Source organism: Brassica oleracea, chromosome C7, assembly GCF_000695525.1.
Source record: "Brassica oleracea var. oleracea cultivar TO1000 chromosome C7, BOL, whole genome shotgun sequence".
NCBI classification, from domain to species: Eukaryota; Viridiplantae; Streptophyta; class Magnoliopsida; order Brassicales; family Brassicaceae; genus Brassica; species Brassica oleracea.
This window is the reverse complement of record NC_027754.1, coordinates 35,253,428-35,274,735: the sequence shown is the minus strand read 5'-3', so window position 1 is coordinate 35,274,735 and position 21,308 is coordinate 35,253,428. Positions and strand designations below refer to the sequence as shown.

The window sequence follows — 21,308 nt, the reverse complement described above, 5'->3', positions numbered from 1 at the left end:
GTTAGCCTTAGCAAATAGGAATTAGAAAACTACACAACTCAGTGACAAAAAAAAAAGAAAAGAAAACTACACAACTCAATAATGGAAACTTTCTACTACCTGATACTATCTCTCTTTCTCTCTCTAACATTATTGTTCGGAACACGTAGGCGCAAATTAAACCTTCCGCCGAGTCCAGCTTGGTCATTTCCGGTTATCGGACACCTCCACCTCCTAAAGATGCCGCTCCAACGGAGTTTTCTATCTCTCTCCAAATCACTAGGCGGCGCCTCGATATTCTCACTCCGCCTCGGCTATCGTCTCGTTTTTGTCGTTTCTTCTCACTCGGTCGCCGAGGAATGTTTCACCAAGAACGACATCGTTTTCGCCAACCGGCCGGAGTTTATTTTCGCGAAACACATAGGTTACAACTGTACCACCATGGTCAATTCGCCTTATGGTGACAACTGGCGCAACCTCCGTCGTATTGGCGCCATTGAGATCTTCTCGTCTCTTAGGCTCGATAGCTTCTTATCCATCCGTCAAGACGAGATCCGACGGCTCATCTTCTGTTTATCGAAAAACTCTCCGCACGTAAGTGTGGTTTTACTAGGGATGTTAAAATGGGCTCAACCTAACAGGGTTAGCCCTAACCCCGGAAACCATTTGTAACCCTAACCCTCATTTTTTAAACAGAGTTCAAATAGGATTGGTCCTAATAGGACCAGGGTTTAAATTCTAACCCTTTTATTTTGATTCACACAACTATTATACAATATTTAATAATGTTTTTCATAAAAAAACTTAAAGTCGAGTTTTCTCGCCAAAAACTGAACAACGAAATTTTCCGTCGAAACCGCAAAATCGAGTTTTCAACTAAAACAACAAAATCGAGTTTTCCTTCCAAAAACGCAAAATCGAGTTTTTCGTCAAAACTTCGAAATCGAGTTTTCCCGCCAAAAAATCAAAATCGAGTTTTTCGCCAAAACCTCAAAATCGAATTTTCCCGTGAAAACGTAAAATTAAGTTTTTCTGGAAAACCCGTAAAACTCAATTTTACGGTTTTGGCTGAAAAACTCGATTTGCCGGTTTTGTAGGGAAAACTCGATATTGCGGTTTTAGTTTTGGCGGAAAACTCGATTTTGCGGTTTCAGCGGAAAAACTCGATTTTGCAGTTTTGGCGGGAAAACCTGATTTGTCGGGGAAAACTTTATTTTGCTGTTTTGGCGGGAAAACGCGATTTTACAGTTTTGGCGGGAAAACCCGATTTGCCGGTTTCGGCGGAAAACTTTATTTTGCTGTTTTGGCGGGAAAACGCGATTTTACAGTTTTGGCGGGAAAACTCGATTTGCCGATTTTGACAGTAAAACTCGATTTTGCGGTTTTTGCGGTTTTTGCGGGAAAACTCGATTTTGCGGTTTTGGCGGGAAAACTTGATTTTGTGGTTTTGGTGGAAAAACTCAAATTAGGTTTTGGCGGAAAAAAACACAATTTTTTTTTGACGGAAAAAATTTATTCTTAGTTGTGGAGCAAAAACTCGATTTTGCGATTTTGGGAGGAAAACTTTTGATTTTGATGCTCAACAAATTGGAAGAAAGAATCATATCATATCTTAATTTTTCTAGTTTTATCTTTAAAATTTAAGAACAAAAATAAATGAGATATTTTTTTGAATTAAATGAGTTAACCCTGGTACCAGCCCTAATCCTTGATTATAATAGGGTTAAAATAGAGTTAGATTAAAATAGGGCTGAGCTTATAATAAACAAAAGAAGGCTGGGCCCTAACCCTGTAGTTAACATCCCTAGGTTTTACTAGCATATGTTGTTACGGTCGTGATTATTTTACTTTTCAGTACAACTTTTTGTCTTTCCAGAACATATTTTGCCAAAAAAAAAAAAATCACAAAAAGTCTCTTAATAATTTTATTATACATATTATTTATACATTCTACAATTTTCTGTATTTTAATATATTGAAATGATTGGGATACAAGTGAATATTTCTAATGAAAATACAAAATTGCTTCTTTTGGAAACATATAAATTCTGTCTTAAACAGGTGAATATATATGAGCTAAAGAAAATACAAAATATAAACAAATAGTTAGATTTACTCTCTATGTTTTACAAAAGATGTTATTTTGATTTTTTATCATACAAAAATGCCTTTTAGAATTCTGATATAATTTATATCTATTTCAACATTAATATTAATTACAAAATGGTTTGACCTTATAATAAAATTATGTATCTTAAACAATATTGGTTAAACAGATGTAATAACTAAAGACATAAATGAATCTTATTCATTTTTTAATCTGTATAAAAAGTGTACAAATGATACTATTTATGAACAGAGAGTAAAATTTATAAATCACTCATTTTTGACAGAGTACACTAGCTTCAAATCAGAAAATGAACTTTTGAACTATATCCATTTGGTTAATAACTGAAATTCAGGAATCTGCGAAGGTGGAGATGGGATCGTTGTTTATGAGCTTGACTCTAAACAACATCATTAGGATGTTGTCTGGAAAGAGATTTTACGGCGATGGAACGGAGGATGACGATGAGGCAAGATACGTTAGACACTTGATCGCCGATGCTGTTTATTCCGCAGATGCAGGCAATGCTGCTGACTACTTCCCGATCCTTTGTTGGATAACTGATTATGAGAAACGGGTGAAGAAGTTAGCCGGTCGGGTTGACAAGTTTTTGCAAAGTCTGGTTGATGAAAAACGTGCAGAGAAAGAAAAGGGCAACACAGTGATCGATCGCTTGCTTGCTCTACAAGAAACTCAGCCTGATTACTACACTGATGATATCATTAAAGGGATCATAGTCGTAAGTAACGAAATACCAAAATAGTAGAAACATTAAATAATAACATTTGTGGCTAAGTTTCTATTTTTGGGAAGTTAAGTGATTTCAATATATATTTTGGATAGGTTATGATACTTGCCGGGACAGACACATCAGCAGCAACGTTAGATTGGGCGATGTCGAATTTGTTGAACCATCCAGATGTATTAAAGAAGGCAAAAACCGAAATCGACGAGCAAATCGGTTCAGACCGGTTAATAGAGGAACAAGACATTGTAAAACTTCCGTATCTCCAGAGCATCGTGTCGGAGACTTTACGGCTTTATCCTGTTGTACCAATGCTTGTTCCTCACATGGCATCAGAAGATTGCATGGTGGCAGGCTACGATGTCCCGCGTGGAACAACCTTACTGGTGAACGTATGGGCCATACATAGAGACCCAAAGATGTGGGAAGAGCCAGAGAAGTTCAAGCCAGAGAGGTTTGAGAAGGAAGGGGAGGATAAAAAGCTGATGCCATTTGGGATGGGACGACGAGCTTGTCCTGGTTTAGGGCTAGCTCTGCGGCTAGTGACGTTAGCTTTGGGATCGTTGGTCCAATGTTTCGAGTGGGAGAGAGCGGGAGAAGAATATGTGGACATGAGCGAAGATGAAAAGGGAATTACGTTGCGCAGGGCTACGTTATTGGAAGCTATGTGTAGACCTCGTCCCATTGTCGATATGATTTTAGATGCTTCTTCTTGTTCATAAGTTTCATCATCACATGTGCACTTTAATAAGAGAAGAATTATAATCGATTATTTTATGATTTGAAGTTTGATTTACTGAAAATAATTGTGTAATTTGAAGATGAGTAATTGTCCTAAAGAGCAAAAACAAATGGATCTTTGTGAACTTCAGCCAGCTAAAGTACGATACTAAAGAGCTTGTAAGATTCACTACATTGAGAAAAGCACACGAACTAAAGATGAAGCAGCAGACAAGATAGCATGTAAAATCTCAAATGCTAGTCTTTGGGGTACTACTATCAGAGTTTAGTTACTGTCGGAATCATTTTCTGAGTCTACAAGCATTGGCTGAGGGTTCTTGTAATCACTAATCTGATCCTCGTATCGCTTCTTGTCGACTTGTGCCTTAGCTTCATACGGCTCTTTTTCCTCGGCTATGGTCACATGAAAACACACGCACAATAAAGATCGCATGCTAGGCTAAGACCAAGAACGAGGGAAGATTTTGAATTTTACCAGACATCTGACGCCACTTATCTCCAAGCACCTTCGCCACATCTCCAAATCCTAGTCCTGGGCGAGTCTTCTTTATGTTCTGTTCAATTCACCAGTAAAAAATGATATATATTAGTCTTTTGGTCGCCACAAAATGTTTGATAGGAATGCTAAGTCTGTGGGATAAACAAGAATACTAAAATGTATTAAGAGTTGAATGTAGAACAAAGACGAGAGAAGGAACTCACATCTCTTTCCATTTGGGAGAAGTACATGAAACCAGACATTGCCTTCTTTGGTGCATTAGGATCCTTCTTCCTTTTCACCTTCCTCTTCTTGCTACTGCCTTCCTCTGTGGCTACTGCTTTCTTCTTCGGGGGCAAGCTTTTCGTCTCTTTCTTTGGTTCCTTCGTGATAGATTTCTGAAAACGAATCAACGATAGGAATAAGATAAGATATGGTTTCGCTGGTGACAGAGATTGATTTATATGAAAACAGTTCTACCTCTTTCTCTCCTTCGCCATCGTCACTAGCATCAGAGTCGTCGTCGTCTCCGCCAGAATCATCAGTTGGTGAACCACCGTCGTCATCCTCACCCCCAACAAAGTCTTCGTCCTTCATAAATTAAAAAAGTATTGAGATTGTCAAAAAAACATGGTCATCAGAACGTTGAAGTAATTCGGGCAGACATAAAACCACTTGCCTCCTCGTCACTCTCATCAGCAGCTTGGTTTCTGATACGCTCAAGATGAGGGTCAACAGCATCATCATCCTCCTGAAGAACGGCAGCAACACCCTCTGCGGTAGCCGCACCTCCAAGGTTCGTAATCTTCAAACCCTTAGAGCTGCAGTAAGAGAATACAAATGTTTTACTCGCAACAATTCAATCCACTCACAGTAGATACTGAAATACCCCGTTCTAACCTTATGAAGGAGTAGAGATTATTATACTCATTCCTCTGAATATTCCGGAACAGATGTTCATGATCAGTTTTCAGTCTTATGGAAAGATCGAAGTAATGCATGTTAGCACCACCAGCAACATGCCTTTCGAACTCCACATTGTCAATCTACAAAATGAAAAAGCAAACGGTTTGAACAAACCAACTTAAATTCCCAATCATAAAATAATCACAACATACCTCGTCGTGAAGTATAAGCGTTGGAGGTTTAGGTAAAAAGAAGAAGCCCTTCTCAAGTGGATAAAGGACACCATCTTCTGCCTTAAGAGATGATTTCACTGCAAACCCATCTTGGGAACTGCGGAACTTCCCTGGTTTGGTGATCTTTGCACCAGACACCCCACGCAACACTGTGGTGAAGACTTCATGAATGAGGCCCTGAGGATTCATAGCCATATCCTTACCAATCAGTGCGTAGATATTATTTTATTAATGAATGATGACATAAGCGAAGTCAAGAAAGAGACCTTGTATGATGGCTCCAACTTGTCCTTGAACTTTGTAGTCAAAAGATCATCACTAATTGACAGTTCGCTTTCGACGACGGAGTCAGTCTCAAACTAGAGAAGGTGGGAAAAACAGATGTAAAGAAACACACTTACATGAAGAAAACTGATAAGAAAGGAAAATATAACTAATGCTTACCTGCATCACAATATGGGGGTACATCGTCTGACCTTTCCGGATTGGTGGGTCTAGAGAGATAACAACAAACGTATGTGGCTGGTTCGACTGCTCACGCAGAAAACAGATAACAAGAGTTCATTATTAATAAGATTCAGCGACCATAATATGATAATCCCTCTGATCTGATAACTGCTAACATAAATAAAGTTCCCCAGGATATGATTAGAAAAAAGAGAATACCTTTGGAAGCAAAAACAAGCGGACAACACTACTGTATTGGATTTTGAAGTCATTAGCTTGTCCTTGCAATCGTAAGAAGGAAAGGTGAAGCTCCACACTGTACCGACCCCTGTGTAAGAAAGACCATTCATGTTTTTCATGAGATGATGCAGACATACAGTAGTGCAAGCAACATATGATAGAAAGATCAACTTAATACTCTACTTGTAGAGAATAGATGAAGGAAAAATCTTTCACCTGGGTGTGAGGATTGCGATACCATCAAATGTGACGACCGCCTCTTCAATTCCAGCACCAACATCAGCCACCGCCATGATTCTGTCATGGAGAACCTGAAACATGCTATTGGTATCAGCAGGAAAATACTCGAGATAAAACCCATATAATTAAAAAAAGGCTTGGCAACTTACTTGAGCAGGCGGACGAGTTTCATCACCAACAAACTGGGTGTTGGAATTAGGAATGTGAAAACTTATCTCCGTCAACGAGTCTTTCTGTAAAATACATATAACAGAATCAGTAACACAGCTAGCATACTTATTAATCCAGAGATCACATTTCTAAGGAGAAACCAAATTGCAGTATATACCTCATTGGCACCAGCAGTATCATCAACATGAAACTCCAACAAGACATCATTTTTCCCTTGAAGCTGAGTCTGTGAAACATCAGCGAGTGACACTTCAAAAGCTTGCTTTCCACCAACCAAAAAGGTTAGATTGTTCCCTGCACAAAGAAAAAGGCATAAAGCTAAGAGCTTTTTTTCACTAAAGAAGCTTAAACCAACCAAAGTATGATTCTTTCCCACTAAAAAAATCTGACAAGGCTAGAAAAATAGTGACTTATGAGGACGAGAACACACCACAAGGTGATAAAGAACTCACCATTCAAATCCACCTCACCCCAATTGCGACCACTGACAGAGAGTTGTTTCTCCTCAGGTGTTTTCCCAAACGCACTTTGGAGAAAGCTCGTCAGACTTGCAACATCCTATCCCACCAAACAAAACACATAAGTAAATGATAATAAGTTTCAATTAATATTGAAGAAGCTAAGCGCAAAAACCTGATCACGAAAGCCAATGAACTTATAGTACAACCCGTCTTTGGTTTTGACACCAAGCTGGTTGGTCCTTGGAACCTTCATCCAGCTGAGGCCAACGATATCAGACTCATCGACTTCCACAGCTTTCCCACCGCCTTGCTTCTTCCATTGAATCCCTCCAGAGTTTATTTTCAGGAGGCCTGGGTTCTACAGTACCCCAATTAAACAACATTAAACGTCGATGAGGAATGGTTCCATCAATCGTAGGATGCAAGAACCGCAACGACGAGATGTAATCATTTCCACACTTGGAAGATCCAAAGAAACACAATTGTATAAGTTACTGAATCGAAAACGACACATTCGTCTCGTAATTGAGTAATCAATCAGCGGCGGCTACAAGAATAAGAAATTAGGGTTTCGGAACAAGCGGAAAAGGGCGAAATGAAGTGGAAATTCCTCAGAAAGCAAAACCGACGTCGTAATTAGAGAGAGAGAGAGAGAGGAAAGTACCGTTCCGCCGCGACCACTGAGAGAGATGTTATTGAAGGAATGTCCGTCCGCCATGGCTTCTTCGATGAGACGAGAGACGAGAGACGAGAGAGCTGAAGGGGAAGAAGAGAGTGTCTTTTATAGGATACTTGGGCGGTGGAGTGCGTCTTTCAGCCTTCTTGTAATAATAATTAAAAAATAAAATCAGTTCATTAGGGGTTAATTACTTGATTCAAAAAAAATACTCAGTTTAACCAATATCAAAAATATTATTTTTATATAATGTTTTAGTACAATTACATAAATTAAGAAAAATATACTTTTGTAAAAAGCATTCAATTATAATTAAAAAGTAACCTAAAAATACTAATCATTGCTATTCTGAATAAATATTATAAAACTATACATTAATTTTTAATATTTTAGTCAATTGTTTTAATAGTTTTACATAGAAAGTTTCAAAACATCATACAAATTGAAACAAATTTATCCTCTAAAATTATACATAAAAAATAGGAGGAAGTATTACTTTGATTATAAATATATTATTTGTGCTTCCATAATTTTAATCTATCAAAATTTAGTAAACACAATTAATTTTTTTCAAAAATTTATAATTTACATTATTATATAATTAAATACATTAAAATTAAAATTTATTTTTAAAAATATATTTTTTCTAAAAAAATGAAGCATTTTAAAACGATAAGATATTATTTATTTCTTTTATATTTAGTGGGGGTTATTAATTTATTAATTAAATTTTTATGGTGTGAATTTTTTTTTTTTTACAAAGACAACCAAAAAAGTTATGGATTTGTTAATATTAATTACATAATATGTAAAATACTAACTAAATTAATTTGAGACTCTTAATTAAAGTAAATGGCAATAAACTAATTAAAAATCAATTTTCGAAATACTTATCAATATTATATGTAGATTTTCAAACCAACTAAAAACATAGATTAATAACATCCTCTTAGCTCGTGAACAAAAAAAAAACAAAAAAACATCCTCTCAGCTCTCTCAAGTGATTTAGTTAACAAGAAAACCAATTTCAAGTTTCTGTCTTAACTATTCAAAAATAAATAGACAACCAGAAGAAGAAAAGATCCAACATTTGTTTTCCTTTTGTTCAACATTGAAACAAGCTCATAATAGTACATGTTGTATCAACCCCAAAAACCAAGCTAAGTCTTTATCCGAGGGAGTGGCCTGGATTCTTCAGAACTGTTTTCTTTTGCTCTTGAAGAGCCTATCTCTTTTGGCGTAAACGTAACTCAAAGCCACTAACCCTACTCCAGACACTGAAACAGCTCCCCACGGGAACGGAGGATCTTTAAAACAGTTGAGACTCGCTTCCACCTCTTGTGACGCCAAGTACACCACTGAATGCATCGAGTACAAGTCATGTGAAGCTGATCTCAGGTAATACAAAGCCATCTCGAAGTCATTGTGCGACAGAGCAGAAACAGATTTCTCCATCTTGTACTTCAAAAGATTCCACCTCTGCATGAACTCAGAGTGCCGGTGCTGTTTCACAAGGATCGCCTCTCCTCCATAAGCAACCGCGGAGTCGATAACATCGATCGCGCTCGAGATAGTTGTGTTCAGCGACGTCAGAATAACGTTCCTCTTAGCAGCGTCTTTCTGAACAAACGAAAGGGACGAGACATCAGAGAACGGTCCAAACGGCGTCTGCCCCACGCTCCACGTGTAGTCAACTAACGTCGAGTTATGCCTCGGGCTCCACGTCAAATGAGTCGAGGACACACCCCACATGCTCTGAAGAATCGAACCAACGAGAGGTCTTTCAAGGTCTCTCGTATGAACAAACACATGACGACCATTGCAAGTGTAATCACTCACTGATTGAGTCCCTCTAGTTCTAACCGCAATCACCATGTCTTTAAACGCAACAGACTGATGATACCTATCCAACAACAACGGCGTGTTGACATCCAAATCAAACACGTAAACAGGCAACACCCTAGCGAACTCCTCTTCCTCATGAATCCCCGCGACTCTCCTCAACTCATCTCCCGATTCAGTCAACGTCCGATGCATATGCTTGGAATCCAGATACTCACTCACAATCAACGTGTAGTTATCAAACAAGAACCTAGACGTGTACGAGTTCATCCCTCGAGAGACAGCGAACGAACAAATCGGACACTCTCTGTAATTCACACTAAAACTCTTGAAACTCAGCTTCTGCTCTCCCAACAACAACCCACCGTTATTAGCTTCCTCCAAGAACGTTCCTTTAACAGCTTCCCAGTCCAACCCAACCGGGTCCTTATGCTCCGACCCGTACACATGAATCAACTGAACAACCAAAGACTCCTCGAAGTAGACAGGGATCCTCAGAGAAGGAACGAGGAGTACCTGATACGCGTTGTACACCAAAGAAGCCACGTCAGCAAGGAGAGCTTTTTCAGATTTGGGACGGCCGTGGAAAGCCGCGAGAGGGTGAAACTCGCCACGTGGCAGCACGCCGTCGCCTGACAACGCGGGGCCGTAATCGACAGGTCCCGCGGAGAGATCGATCCAGAGGTAACGCTCCTTCCCAGTCCAGATACTCCCGAGGCACTTCGTGAAACCAGCGGAGGAGTCTCCGTGGGAGTAGCTGTACGCGTAGGGCTTCGCCTGAGGGCCGAGGGATAGCAAGTAGATGTAGACTCCTCCGTCTCCGTGCTTCTCCTTCTCGTACTCCTGCCTCACGATCTCGTCGACGGAGGCGTAAGGGAGGGAGAGGAGGTAGGATCGGAGGGAGGAGGTCGTGGAGGAGATTAGGGATTTCAAGGCGGCGTCGAGGCGCGAGGAGAGGGAGGTGGGGGAGAGGGAGGCGTCGAGGTTTAGGGAGTGGGAGACGGCGAGGTTGTGATCGGGGGAGGAGTCGGGAGGGGAGATGACGTGGAAGCTGTCGGAGGTGACGGCGGATGTGATGAAGGAGGAGAGAGTGGAGGCGGAGGAGGAAGGGAAGGAGTCGCCGACGAAGCGGACGTGGAGGGAGACGGGGACCGAGAGGGAGAGGAGGGGCTGGGAGAGGGAGGTGAAGTGGAGAGCGGAGGAGGAGAGGGAGCGTTTGAGAGAGGAGGAGAGGGATCCGAAGGAGTCGTTGGTGGCTTTGGGGTCGCGGCGGAATTGGTTGGTTAAGAAGGTGTCTAGTCCTGGGATCGGGAGAGTTGTTGCGGCGGTGGTGGTGGTGAGTAGGAGGAGTAAGAGGAGGGTGAAGATTGCGGCGGATCCGCCACTGATGCGGTGGTGCATCATGCGATAACGGAGCTCCTCTGATGGAAGTGAGAAGAGAGAAAGAAGACTCGATCTGATCTCTTCCAAAGCTAATTGTCAAATTGAATTTGGGCGTGCATTTACGGGGTTTTACTCTCAAAATTGCCGTATGTTCATGTTTCTAACAAAATAGTGAAAATGTAATATTAATAAAATTTTCATCCGATTTTCTGAATAATAATTTAATGTTTTGAATATTTTTCATTTTATAAATATAAAATTTTAATATTATTACCATTTTTTTAAATATACATTATTCTTTAGATTTTTGTATTCGACATTATTAATATATAGTGATTTTTAATACATTTCACTTTTTTATTAACTTTTATTACTTACATATATATTTTTGAGCTACATACAACAAATAACAAAAAATCTCTTTCAAAATATGTTTTTCTTTAATTTATACATTTTACATAAAATACATTCTTAAATTCATTAATTAATATTGTAGAAAAAATATTAATTTATAATTTATATTTACGTGTTGTGTTTAAAATTCATATATTTATATTTCATGTTTACCACTTTTATGTTACCATTTTTCATTTTTATCAACATTAAAATGACATTTTCAAAAATATATTATTCATTAAGTGGCAAAAGACTTTTATACCATTGTTCTCTATATATATAATAAATTATTATTTAAATAAATAAAAAAATAATGTTTTTGAATTATACTTTTTCAAATTCTATTTTTTTTATAAATTTTTTTCTGAAAAATTTTTCGAATTTTTTTTTTCAAAATTTCTTTTTGAAAATTGAAAATTATGTTTGAAACTATTTTTAATTTTTTTTTTTATATTTTTGTAAGTATTTATTAGAATCCTAAATTTCGTATTCTAAAAACCCTACTCTACCACTCAACTTTAAACCGTAACTCTAGATTAGTTAAGATAAATTGCCACAAATATCACATTCATAGTACCACTTTTCATGTTTACACTTATCATTTTTACCTTCACTTTTAACGAAAGGTAAAAAACACTTATACCCCTAGGATTAACTAATCTAGATTTAGGTTTAGAGTTGATGGGTGGGGTAGGGTTTTTGGAATGTGAAATTTATGATTCTAATAAATATATAAATAAATACTTAAAAAAATATAAAAAAATAGTTTCAAACATAATTTTGAAAAAAAAAAATCGAAAAAAAAAAAATTTATAAAAAAGTTCAAATTTGAAAACATGATTAATATTTTTTGTTTATTTTGTTTATTTTTTATTTATTTAAATAATGATTTATTATATATATATATAGAAAAGAAAAGTATAAGAGTCTTTTGCCAATTAATGAAAAAAATATTTTTGAAAATGTCTCTTTACTGGTGGTAAAGATGAAAAATGATACCATGAAAGTGGTAAACATGAAATTTCTCCTTTATTAATTACAAAATTAATTAATGTGTTCTTTTATAAAAATATTTAAAAGGTTAGCAAGATTTTGTTAGATTATTTCTCATCAGATTTTATTATAATTATAATTAAATTCAAATTTATAGTTGGTTTATTATTAATGTAAATAATCCAATATGTCATATTAATTAATTCTATAAGTGATAATCATACTATGACTTGTTAAAGGTAGATAAAAATTAGGACACTAAATTAATAGATCTGATTTTTCTATACTATAAAATTAAAAGTTATTTTTATAAGTTATCAACACGATCACACTACAATTCTGTAAAGTTTAGATGTATCATATATATCCTACTATAATGGTTAGTATACCGCCTATATTACTATTTATTATTTCTTAGTAATTGTTTTAATTTATTATCATTTACCTATATTAATGCGGCTAGTATATCGCCTCGTTAATAAACTTTGATTATTAAACACACTATAATTATTGGCTTGTCTGTGCCGCCGCATAATTTATTTAATGTCATAATTTTTCTATCACAATATACGATTGATATTTATTTCTTTATTATATTATGATTATTATATAAATGTTTGGTCACCTATATAAAATATTATAAAATTTACGAAATTTGGTTGACTGATTATTACAATATTTTCAGATTTATTTTCGGTTCATACGATTTAATCCCAACAGTCACAAAGAAAATTTTCAAAAAATTTGCCCTTTTTCACACGTCTATGTACAATGTTTTCATCTATAAATATACTCATTTTCACTCATTTACTTCATCCAATACATTTCATCTTATCTCAAATCGCTTCATTTCGGGTTTATCATTGCAAGAAAGATGATTCGCATATTTTTTGTTTTATGTGCGATTCTAATTTTGGTTATATGTACGGTCTTTTTATTGGAGAATTTACTCCTGAAGAATTTACGCTTAATGTCGGTTTACTTTTCTATGAGTATCATTAATGTAAATGATTTATTTTAAAATTATGAAATTCTAATAAAATATATTATTTTGTGTTTTAGAAATACAAATGGCAAACATCGAAAAATTTCAGTTCCTAGCTCTAAAAATAACTGGAGCAAATTACGTCGGATGAGTCACAAATTAATGATACACGCAATCACAAGGAAAAACAGCGCATAGAAAAGTAAATCAACATTAAGCGTAAATTTTCCAGGAGTAAAATTCTCCAATAAAAAGACCATACATAGAAGCAAAAATTAGAATTGCACATAAAACCAAAAATATGTGAACCTGGAATGGAGCGATTTGAAAATATACGAGAGAAGATGAAATGTTTTGGATGAAGTAAATGAGTGAAGAATAAGTATATTTATAGATGAAAACATTGTTCATAGCTGTTTGAAAAAGAGTAAAAATTTTAAAATTTCCTGTGTGACTGTTGGGATTAAATCGTATGAACCGAAAATCAATATGAAAATATTGTAATAATAAGTAACCAAATTCCGTAAATTTCAAAATATTTAATATATGTGACCAAAATTTATATAATAACCATAATATAATAAACAAATAAATATCAATCATATTATGGTGATAGAAAAATTATATTAAATAAATTATGCGGCGGCACAACCAAGTTAATAATTATAATATATTTAATAATCAAGGTTTATTAACGAGGCGACATACCATCCGCATTAATATAGATAAATTATAATAAATTAAAACAATTACTACGAAATAATAAATAGTAATATAGACGGTATACCGGCCTTTATAGTAGAGTATATATGATATATATAAACTTTACCGAATTACAGAGTGATCGTGCTGATAACTTATAAAATAACTTATAATTTTATAGTTTAGAGAAATTTAAACAAGAGCGAAATTTTATATGAGAAATAATACTGATAAATGATGATAAAGAGATTGAATATGTTATAAGAGAAAGAATAAATGGTCTTTTGTCGAACACAAATGTTCGTTTATATAGAGATAAAAAGTAGAAGTTTACACAGTGATGGTGGGTCCTTTTAATTTTCATTCACATAAGTTTGTCAAATTCGGTGTGTGTGTAATATTGACTTTCTATTCTTCACGTTTATAACATTTAAATATTTTTTGTTAATTGTAATATTTTTGAATATGACTGAATACTTTTTATTTCAGCAGTGGACCTATAAAAATCGTAACTTATTAAATAACAAAATGTTATAAAAACGCATGACAGATAAATAGTTTGATATATTATTACAAGAATTTTATTGGCAATAGAGAACCAATCAAAGTATGGCCAAAACAAACAAATCGGAGAGATTCTGGTTTGGAAACAGTAAATGTAAAAAAAAATGCTGATTGTACAGCAAATTTCTCTGGTAAATCGGAGGATTGAAGATTGTAACCAACAACAACCAAACATGTTCTTTCTTCTTATTCTCCAATTTTAGAACACATTTTAATGTGTTTACTCACTTCTTACCTGACTCAGAACATGTAGACGACACTGTCGTGGATCCTCGACTTCTGGTTCTGTGCAACACATTCGGATATCCACATCAGGTTCCTGATTTCCTGCTCTCTCAACCTCATATACGCAAAGAACACCCCGTAATGGAACTGCAAAAAACTCACGACGCATTATGCAACCAGGCTCTATTGTATTAGACTCTCAACTTTTGGAATTTCTATGGAAACAAACAAAACCTGCTGCTCAAAGGCTAAGCAAAGCCTTCTGACTTCTTCTTCATAAAATGCCTTGTCAAGCATCTGGCTCTCTCCATAAGACATCTTGGAGAATATTGCTTGGTACGGGGGATACTTCTCCATAACACCACGAACCTAACAGAAGATCATTGTTTTCGCTGAGCCAATATTTGTAAACTTGGTAGATTCCTAATATATTATAGCTTGCGGATTTACCTGATCTATGTCTTCGCAGATAGCAAGCTCCTCGTGACCATATGGATAGCTGCGGAAGCAAAACAAAAAAAGAAAACATGGTGAGAAAAACTAGTTGGAGTTTTATGCAACCACTGAATTGAATTATATCGTTTGGCTCTAGAATGCTTACAGGAGGCCAAAGTTGGAGTACAGTTTCTTCCTGTCTTCTCTTGTAAGCTCAGTGCCAATGCTGCATAACAATGAAAATCAGTTTCAGTGCCTTAATAAACTAAGCAACACAACGAGGGTACCATCTCTTGTAGTTTGATGAATGGAGACATACAGCAGTAATTAATTACCTATTGATGGTGATGTTCACAGCTCTTCTGTCAGCTTCGAAGGCAAGAAGGTCAGACATTATCTCTGATGTTGCCCCACCAAGTTTCTATTTCGAATACACAGCAAAATCGGGTTAGCTAGTAAAAGGTAGATTCTAAAGTTTTGTAAAAAAAGGATTTAGGAGTCGACTAGCACCTGACAGAACTTGTAAAAATCCTCAAGGTATGCTTTGTAGAGGGTGTTCCTCATAATCTCTATGTTCATGTCATCCAAATCCTGAAAATAATTAGAACATGAAATGAATTTCATACGTTACCAATGTATCCGGTAACTAAAAAACACTCCTCAACGTCAAAAAAGAAGAAGACATATGTACCTCGGATGTCAAGCATTCAGAAAAATATGGAGCCAGAGGAGTATCAACAAGCACCAACCTATAGAGCTCCCTCATGTTCTGAGCAACTGCCAGTGTGGCAATGCTGGAAAAGAAAAATAATGAGAAAAAAAACATAAACAAGGAAGCGGTATAGAAGATCCGAAAAGGTCAATGTGGGGTACCTGTCAAACATGCCTAAAGGGTGACATTTCTCGATCAACTCTTGAACATCTCTCTCGTGCAAAGTTCCAGTAACAATCAGCACGACATTGTCAATCATGTGGCCGTATCTGCATTATGATATTAAGAGCACAAAACGCAATATCTCAAACGCCAGCATCTTCCATTGATAGACCATACACTAAACAATATACGCTAGCATTTATACTGTTGATCAAGAACGACTCTCACCTGATGTACTCTAAGAAGGTGGACATAGGCTCAGTAGCTTGGCAAAGCATATGCTTGTAATCATCCACAAGCTTGAGTGTACACTTCTCCACGATTGTGGTGGTATGCAGTGGTGACGGTTCTGCAGCCCATAGGTAAATGATCACAGAGATTCAGATACTATAAGAATCAAACAATTCTGCAGATGAATGACATTGAAAACAAATTGGGGATTGAAATCATTTCGTAAGCTTTAAACCCAAGAATCCAAAGTCAACCAATCAGATTCATAAGATATGTGGAAGACGCACCGTTCTGGAGGTACGATCCGTATTTGGTGGCGGAGAGGTGCATTTTGATGTCGTCTAGGTTCTCACATTGGCACAGATTGTTGTAATCGGCCGTGGTGAGAAGACCAGCACGGTGGCCCCTCACGATCGCCTCCAAGTATCCGCCATGGATGTTGAACGTAAGCGCCTCGAATCCGTACATCCTTCCCTTCAGGAGATATTCAGATCTCAAACACGGGAGAGATCTGGAGAAAAATAAATATCCAAGCAGAGAGAGATCGACGCGAAGAAGATAGATAGAGACACCTTTGAAGTTTTGATTGATTTTTGTTTGCACGTTTGAAATTACGATACTATCCTCATACCGGTCTGCTATAAATCAAAGACGCTCGCACGCGCGCGCAATTACTAAACCGAAGTACGTACCGTGACAAATTTGGACATTTGTTTGGTTGTTCATCGGTTTATTGTTTGGACCAAATATCCGTAAATTTTGATTTGATTCGTTATTCATTTCGATTTAAACCGAAAAAATTCGGATATTCGTAAATTTTTGTACCAAAGAAAATACTAATATGCAATATCCATAAGAAATAAATAATCACTAATACTAAAAAAATTTAGAACGAATATCCGATCAAATATATATATAAAGAATCATGTATATAAATATATAATTATTACATTTTGTGTAAAATTTACAATATTTTTACTTATTAAATTGATTGTTTTAGTTATTAACGATATGAAAGGGTAAATAATTTTTTTTCTATTATCTTTGAATTTTTTATTTATTTTTATTCTTATTTGTACCATAATTGATTATTTGGACCAAACAAATCAGATCATCAACATCTCTAAAGCTCCGGATATTAGATTTGTGTCCATCCCTAATAATGGAATACAAAATAAATTTATTGCTATACAAATTGTTGAAGATAGTTTACTTTAATTTTCTTGGGAAGTGGCCATTTTATGTTCTCTCAACCAAAATATGTCAACCTTCAAGACTGCTACATATGTTATGTTATAAAACAGTTGATTCATAACACATAGCAAAAGCTTTGAAATTCAAAAGATTTTTATTTCTTTTACCCTGAGATTTATGATGAGCCAAGTTCAAAGAAAAAAGAAACAAAAGAGTGGTGTGTCCCTGTCTGAAAGTTTAAATCTTTGTTACTGGAAAGGAGCCGGCGTGCCTTGGTTTCGGTTGACAATAGCCATTGCAAGATACCTCTCCCCCATTCCAATCGGCGTCTGTTCATCAGGTCCTTCCCAGAAAGGTGCTTCACCATCTCCAACAAGCCTCCAGTATCCTGACCTCAAAGACTCGGCTTGCTCATCGTCGCAGTTCTGTAGCAGCGAATCAACTCTGAAGTTTATTCCAAGCGAACCCAAGAACTGAGACTGAGTCATAGGTCCATGGACTGACACATTTTCTGCACAACACACAAACACGTTGTCATTTGCTTTTAAGTAAGTTATAACAGTAAGGGAACAAGCAGTGAGTATAGGAACGAACCTGACGCTTCCTCAGCAGAGTGTTTTATCGAAGGGAAATCGACATAAGCACTTAGATCCGCAGACCCCGGATCATCCAGTATGTTGACAAACTTGTGTTCTCTAATAGCCTTATATTATATCCATAGATTCAGACACAAAAGACTTCATAAGCATTTGATCAGAGCATTTTTTTTAGGACACAAACCTGAAGACTGTCTGAAATGATTCCATCCTTCCCGTAATCGATTATAAGTGCTCCACCTCCATCAGAGCCTATTCTCTTGGCTATTTCTTGAGTCAAATCCATTGACTTCGGGCTGATCTCGACATGCTCGAGCTTCTCCTTTTCCTCAGGTGTAGCCCATGTACTACGTTTCACGAGATATAAGGCTGCAGGTGTAGGCTGTGGGGATAGAACAAAGCGGAACCTACAAAACCAACAACTCATCCAACAGCTCTGAAGTTTTCTTTGCATATTATATATATACAAATACTTACTGTGAATCTTCTCCCACATCAACCATCTTCTCACACCAACCTCTGGGAGATTTCTGCAGAGATTGTGTCCACGTTTATATAAACATACTAAACTAAAAGGAGAAGAGTATACTGAAAGTTACAGCCACACGAACCTGAAACTGATGAACTGGAAGAGCATCATAAAACTCATGAGCTATGATTATTGTTGGTACTGCCAAGGAAGCAAAACAGAAAAAGAGATACCATGAGAAAACGATCCCGAGCATCATATATTAAGCCAAGAGCCCCATAAGAGAGTCTCAAATTCTACGTATTGAAACAAAACATGCATACCTCCTGATGGTACCTCTTCAAGAGTAGAATGCCAATGCACAGGTGTCCCAGCTAGTGAACTTATAGCTTTCTTCTCAGAACTACTTTCATCTGTGCACTTCAGATTCTGGTGCTGAAGCTTCTGCAACGCGGGACTGCACTCCACCAAGTGTATATGCAATGACTCCGTGAAATTTCTAAACTTTGATGTACCCTGAACGTGGAAAGTCCCCAACAGAGACATCAGTGAGATAGTTTTGGGGAGAGAATAGCGGAAACCTCAAGGAGACAGCACAAGAGCATAAAAATACATACACGAAGGAGATCAACCATGAGCGTTCCACGACCTGGACCTAGCTCAATGAGATTAACCCTCTCTGGCTTTCCCATTTGCTCCCAAAGACAGACAGTCCAAACACCAATCATCTAACATCACAACACACCTAGTAAGAAAATAAACAAATCTCAAACACACAAATTCACTATTTCAAAGTAATGTTACCTCGCCAAACATCTGGCTAACTTCAGGAGAAGTAATGAAATCACCCTGAGCTCCAAACACATCACGGTTCATGTAATAACCTGATCTAGGATTAGTCAACACCTCCTCCATGTACTCCGCCACTGAGATTGGCCCACCACGAAACTGCGAATGCACTAATTTGATCAAACTTTCATACAAAAAGTTTCAATCTTTCTACTATGAATCGGTCTATGTTACCTTGATGACGCTCTTTAGGTGCTTAACAAGCTCGGAGTCTGGTGTGGGTTCATGAGAGTGGTCTAAGTTTTACAAACAACAAATCAGATTCTCCAAAGCTGTCAAATTGAATCTCACTATAGAATGTGGAGGTGGAATAAGTCACCGGGGGGATTGAAGAGAGCGGAACGGTCGACGGAGATGGTTGTTCCGGCGGCGGCGGAGGAACCTGACTCCTCGACATGACTACTCGCCGAGGAAGGTGGATCCGGTGAAGAGGGCAATGAGGAAAACGGTGAAAGAGAGGGTTTTGAGAAGAAGGGAGTCTTGGAAGAGAGAAGACGGCGAGGAGAGGATGTTTGCGTCAGTAATCTTCTCAACATCTTCGCAGTTCAAAAATCTCCGACAGACCCAAGTTCGTGACGACTCAGGAGGGGTATAGAAGAGAAACATAACTTCTTATAAATAAAACTAAGTTTAAATTGTACCAACAAAGGGGATGTAGCTCAGATGGTAGAGCGCTCGCTTAGCATGCGAGAGGTACGGGGATCGATACCCCGCATCTCCACTTTTTTACCTTTTGACTCTCAACCATTACATTTCTACGCATTAAAAATCACATCAAAATTTTTAAGACCTTCACGACCAAAGATAACACAATCCAGCCCCAATCTGTGAAACCTCGGTCAGATATGAAGAGCTAACTCCTACATTTGATCATGGCTCTTTTGCAGTCTCTGTTAAGGCATTGTGCCGCTATTTGTGTGGCTTTCTGAGCACCTTTTGAAGCTTTCACTGGAAGACTGTCACATCCCGGTTCTCCCAAACCGGAATGGTTTTTTTTTTCTTGATTATTAATTTGATTTATACCAAAACCCATTAGCTTTTATCATTCTTTTCTGGTCCGTGTAGTAAACCCTAGGGGTTCTTTTTCTTTTCCTATAAAAAGGAGCCTCCTCCTTCTCTTCTCTCCCATTAGAAATCAGAGCGAAGCCTTGCAGAGTTCCAGAGAGATCTGAAAACCCTAGCCGTCAAGGTTTCTCTTTTCTTCTCTCTCCTTCTCTCTCGCCTGCATCTCTCTCTCTCTCTCTCTCCTTGGTGTTCGCCGTTTGCTGAAGACTGGAGTCAAGCCGTTGGAGATCCCTGATGAACCGATCCAATTCTATGTCCAGATCTCTCCTTGCCTTCTTTCTAGATCTTGTCACTGGTGAGTTAAGGAACCTTAGTTCTCGTTTCCTCCATATATTTGTTCTCTTTTATCTTGGATCTCTCATCCCAGATTCTTTGGTGGTAGCACCAATCCTTTTTGTTGTAGATCTGGTTTGTTGAAAGCCATAAGCTTCAGATCTGGTTCTACTCTCTTTTCCATTCTCAGATCTAAGACCAAGGTGAGGGCTTGTTGCAATCTCTATCTCCTTCTATCATTATCTCATCATGGTAGAAGTGTCTAGGTTGATCATTCATCCCTATTTGTTACTTTCTATAAATCTATTAATATAAATAAATATTCATATGATATATATATATATATATATATCTTGATGCTTGATGTGTGAAAGACATAGATCTATTACTAAGGTTGTTAAAATATGATTGGATGATGTTTGAGGATTGAATGTGATGATTGTATTGATTGGGGTTATTGTATATGAGGTTGATATTTATATATTTGGGAGATGTATTGAGTTAGGGAAAGGCTTAAGGCCTATGTGTGCCGGTGTAACGTGGTGGAATGACATATATGTATGTCTCGGGCGTTACATCGTTTCTTGTTGGGTTATGTGGCAATCATTTGAGTTGGCATGATTCATCGCCGAAGCGGGCATGCGGCGTGCCTGTAAATGAAGTAACGTAGAAGCGTGATGTCGTGGAGACAACGTGGAACGTATGAACATGGTGGCGAATCAAGCGTGAACCGGTGTCGGTAACTTGATTGTGTTAAGGCGTGAGACAGCGTGATGTCGTGGAGACAACGCAACATGAAAGTTCTCGC

General features: G+C 37.2%; 5 protein-coding genes and 1 non-coding gene across 6 annotated transcripts; 2 read left to right on the top strand and 4 right to left on the bottom strand.

The window, feature by feature from the left end:
* The first annotated feature begins 81 nt into the window (after positions 1–81).
* Positions 82–3,670, top strand: LOC106306241 (cytochrome P450 81D11). Its single transcript, XM_013742784.1, has 3 exons — positions 82–573; positions 2,442–2,825; positions 2,930–3,670. The coding sequence occupies exons 1-3, from the start codon at positions 82–84 to the stop codon at positions 3,551–3,553; spliced, it is 1,500 nt and encodes a 499-aa protein (XP_013598238.1). The 3' UTR covers positions 3,554–3,670.
* Positions 3,671–3,672: 2 nt separating this feature from the next.
* LOC106306239 (FACT complex subunit SSRP1) lies at positions 3,673–7,607 on the bottom strand. Its single transcript, XM_013742783.1, has 16 exons — positions 7,413–7,607; positions 6,921–7,106; positions 6,740–6,845; positions 6,445–6,581; positions 6,266–6,349; positions 6,093–6,187; positions 5,856–5,964; positions 5,634–5,720; positions 5,456–5,548; positions 5,169–5,366; positions 4,951–5,096; positions 4,730–4,871; positions 4,531–4,641; positions 4,275–4,448; positions 4,048–4,126; positions 3,673–3,965 (listed from the first exon to the last, which is right to left on the bottom strand). The coding sequence occupies exons 1-16, from the start codon at positions 7,464–7,466 to the stop codon at positions 3,838–3,840; spliced, it is 1,929 nt and encodes a 642-aa protein (XP_013598237.1). The 5' UTR covers positions 7,467–7,607; the 3' UTR covers positions 3,673–3,837.
* Positions 7,608–8,399: 792 nt separating this feature from the next.
* Positions 8,400–10,790, bottom strand: LOC106306451. The gene has a single exon (XM_013743077.1). It carries the CDS (start codon positions 10,668–10,670, stop codon positions 8,619–8,621), a length of 2,052 nt encoding a protein of 683 aa, XP_013598531.1. The 5' UTR covers positions 10,671–10,790; the 3' UTR covers positions 8,400–8,618.
* Positions 10,791–14,238: 3,448 nt separating this feature from the next.
* Positions 14,239–16,620, bottom strand: LOC106301503 (V-type proton ATPase subunit d1-like). The gene is made up of 10 exons (XM_013737917.1): positions 16,342–16,620; positions 16,052–16,172; positions 15,823–15,930; positions 15,641–15,743; positions 15,460–15,540; positions 15,285–15,370; positions 15,116–15,175; positions 14,965–15,013; positions 14,749–14,883; positions 14,239–14,661 (listed from the first exon to the last, which is right to left on the bottom strand). Exons 1-10 carry the CDS (start codon positions 16,520–16,522, stop codon positions 14,530–14,532), a joined length of 1,056 nt encoding a protein of 351 aa, XP_013593371.1. The 5' UTR covers positions 16,523–16,620; the 3' UTR covers positions 14,239–14,529.
* A 768-nt stretch (positions 16,621–17,388) lies between these two features.
* Positions 17,389–19,733, bottom strand: LOC106303592 (NADH dehydrogenase [ubiquinone] complex I, assembly factor 7-like). The gene is made up of 10 exons (XM_013739872.1): positions 19,482–19,733; positions 19,337–19,398; positions 19,118–19,261; positions 18,931–19,041; positions 18,637–18,829; positions 18,456–18,514; positions 18,322–18,374; positions 18,029–18,251; positions 17,843–17,951; positions 17,389–17,759 (listed from the first exon to the last, which is right to left on the bottom strand). The coding sequence occupies exons 1-10, from the start codon at positions 19,696–19,698 to the stop codon at positions 17,497–17,499; spliced, it is 1,434 nt and encodes a 477-aa protein (XP_013595326.1). The 5' UTR covers positions 19,699–19,733; the 3' UTR covers positions 17,389–17,496.
* Positions 19,734–19,810: 77 nt separating this feature from the next.
* TRNAA-AGC lies at positions 19,811–19,883 on the top strand. The gene has a single exon. It is a non-coding gene; the product is annotated as a tRNA-Ala (tRNA).
* The last annotated feature ends 1,425 nt before the right edge of the window (positions 19,884–21,308 follow it).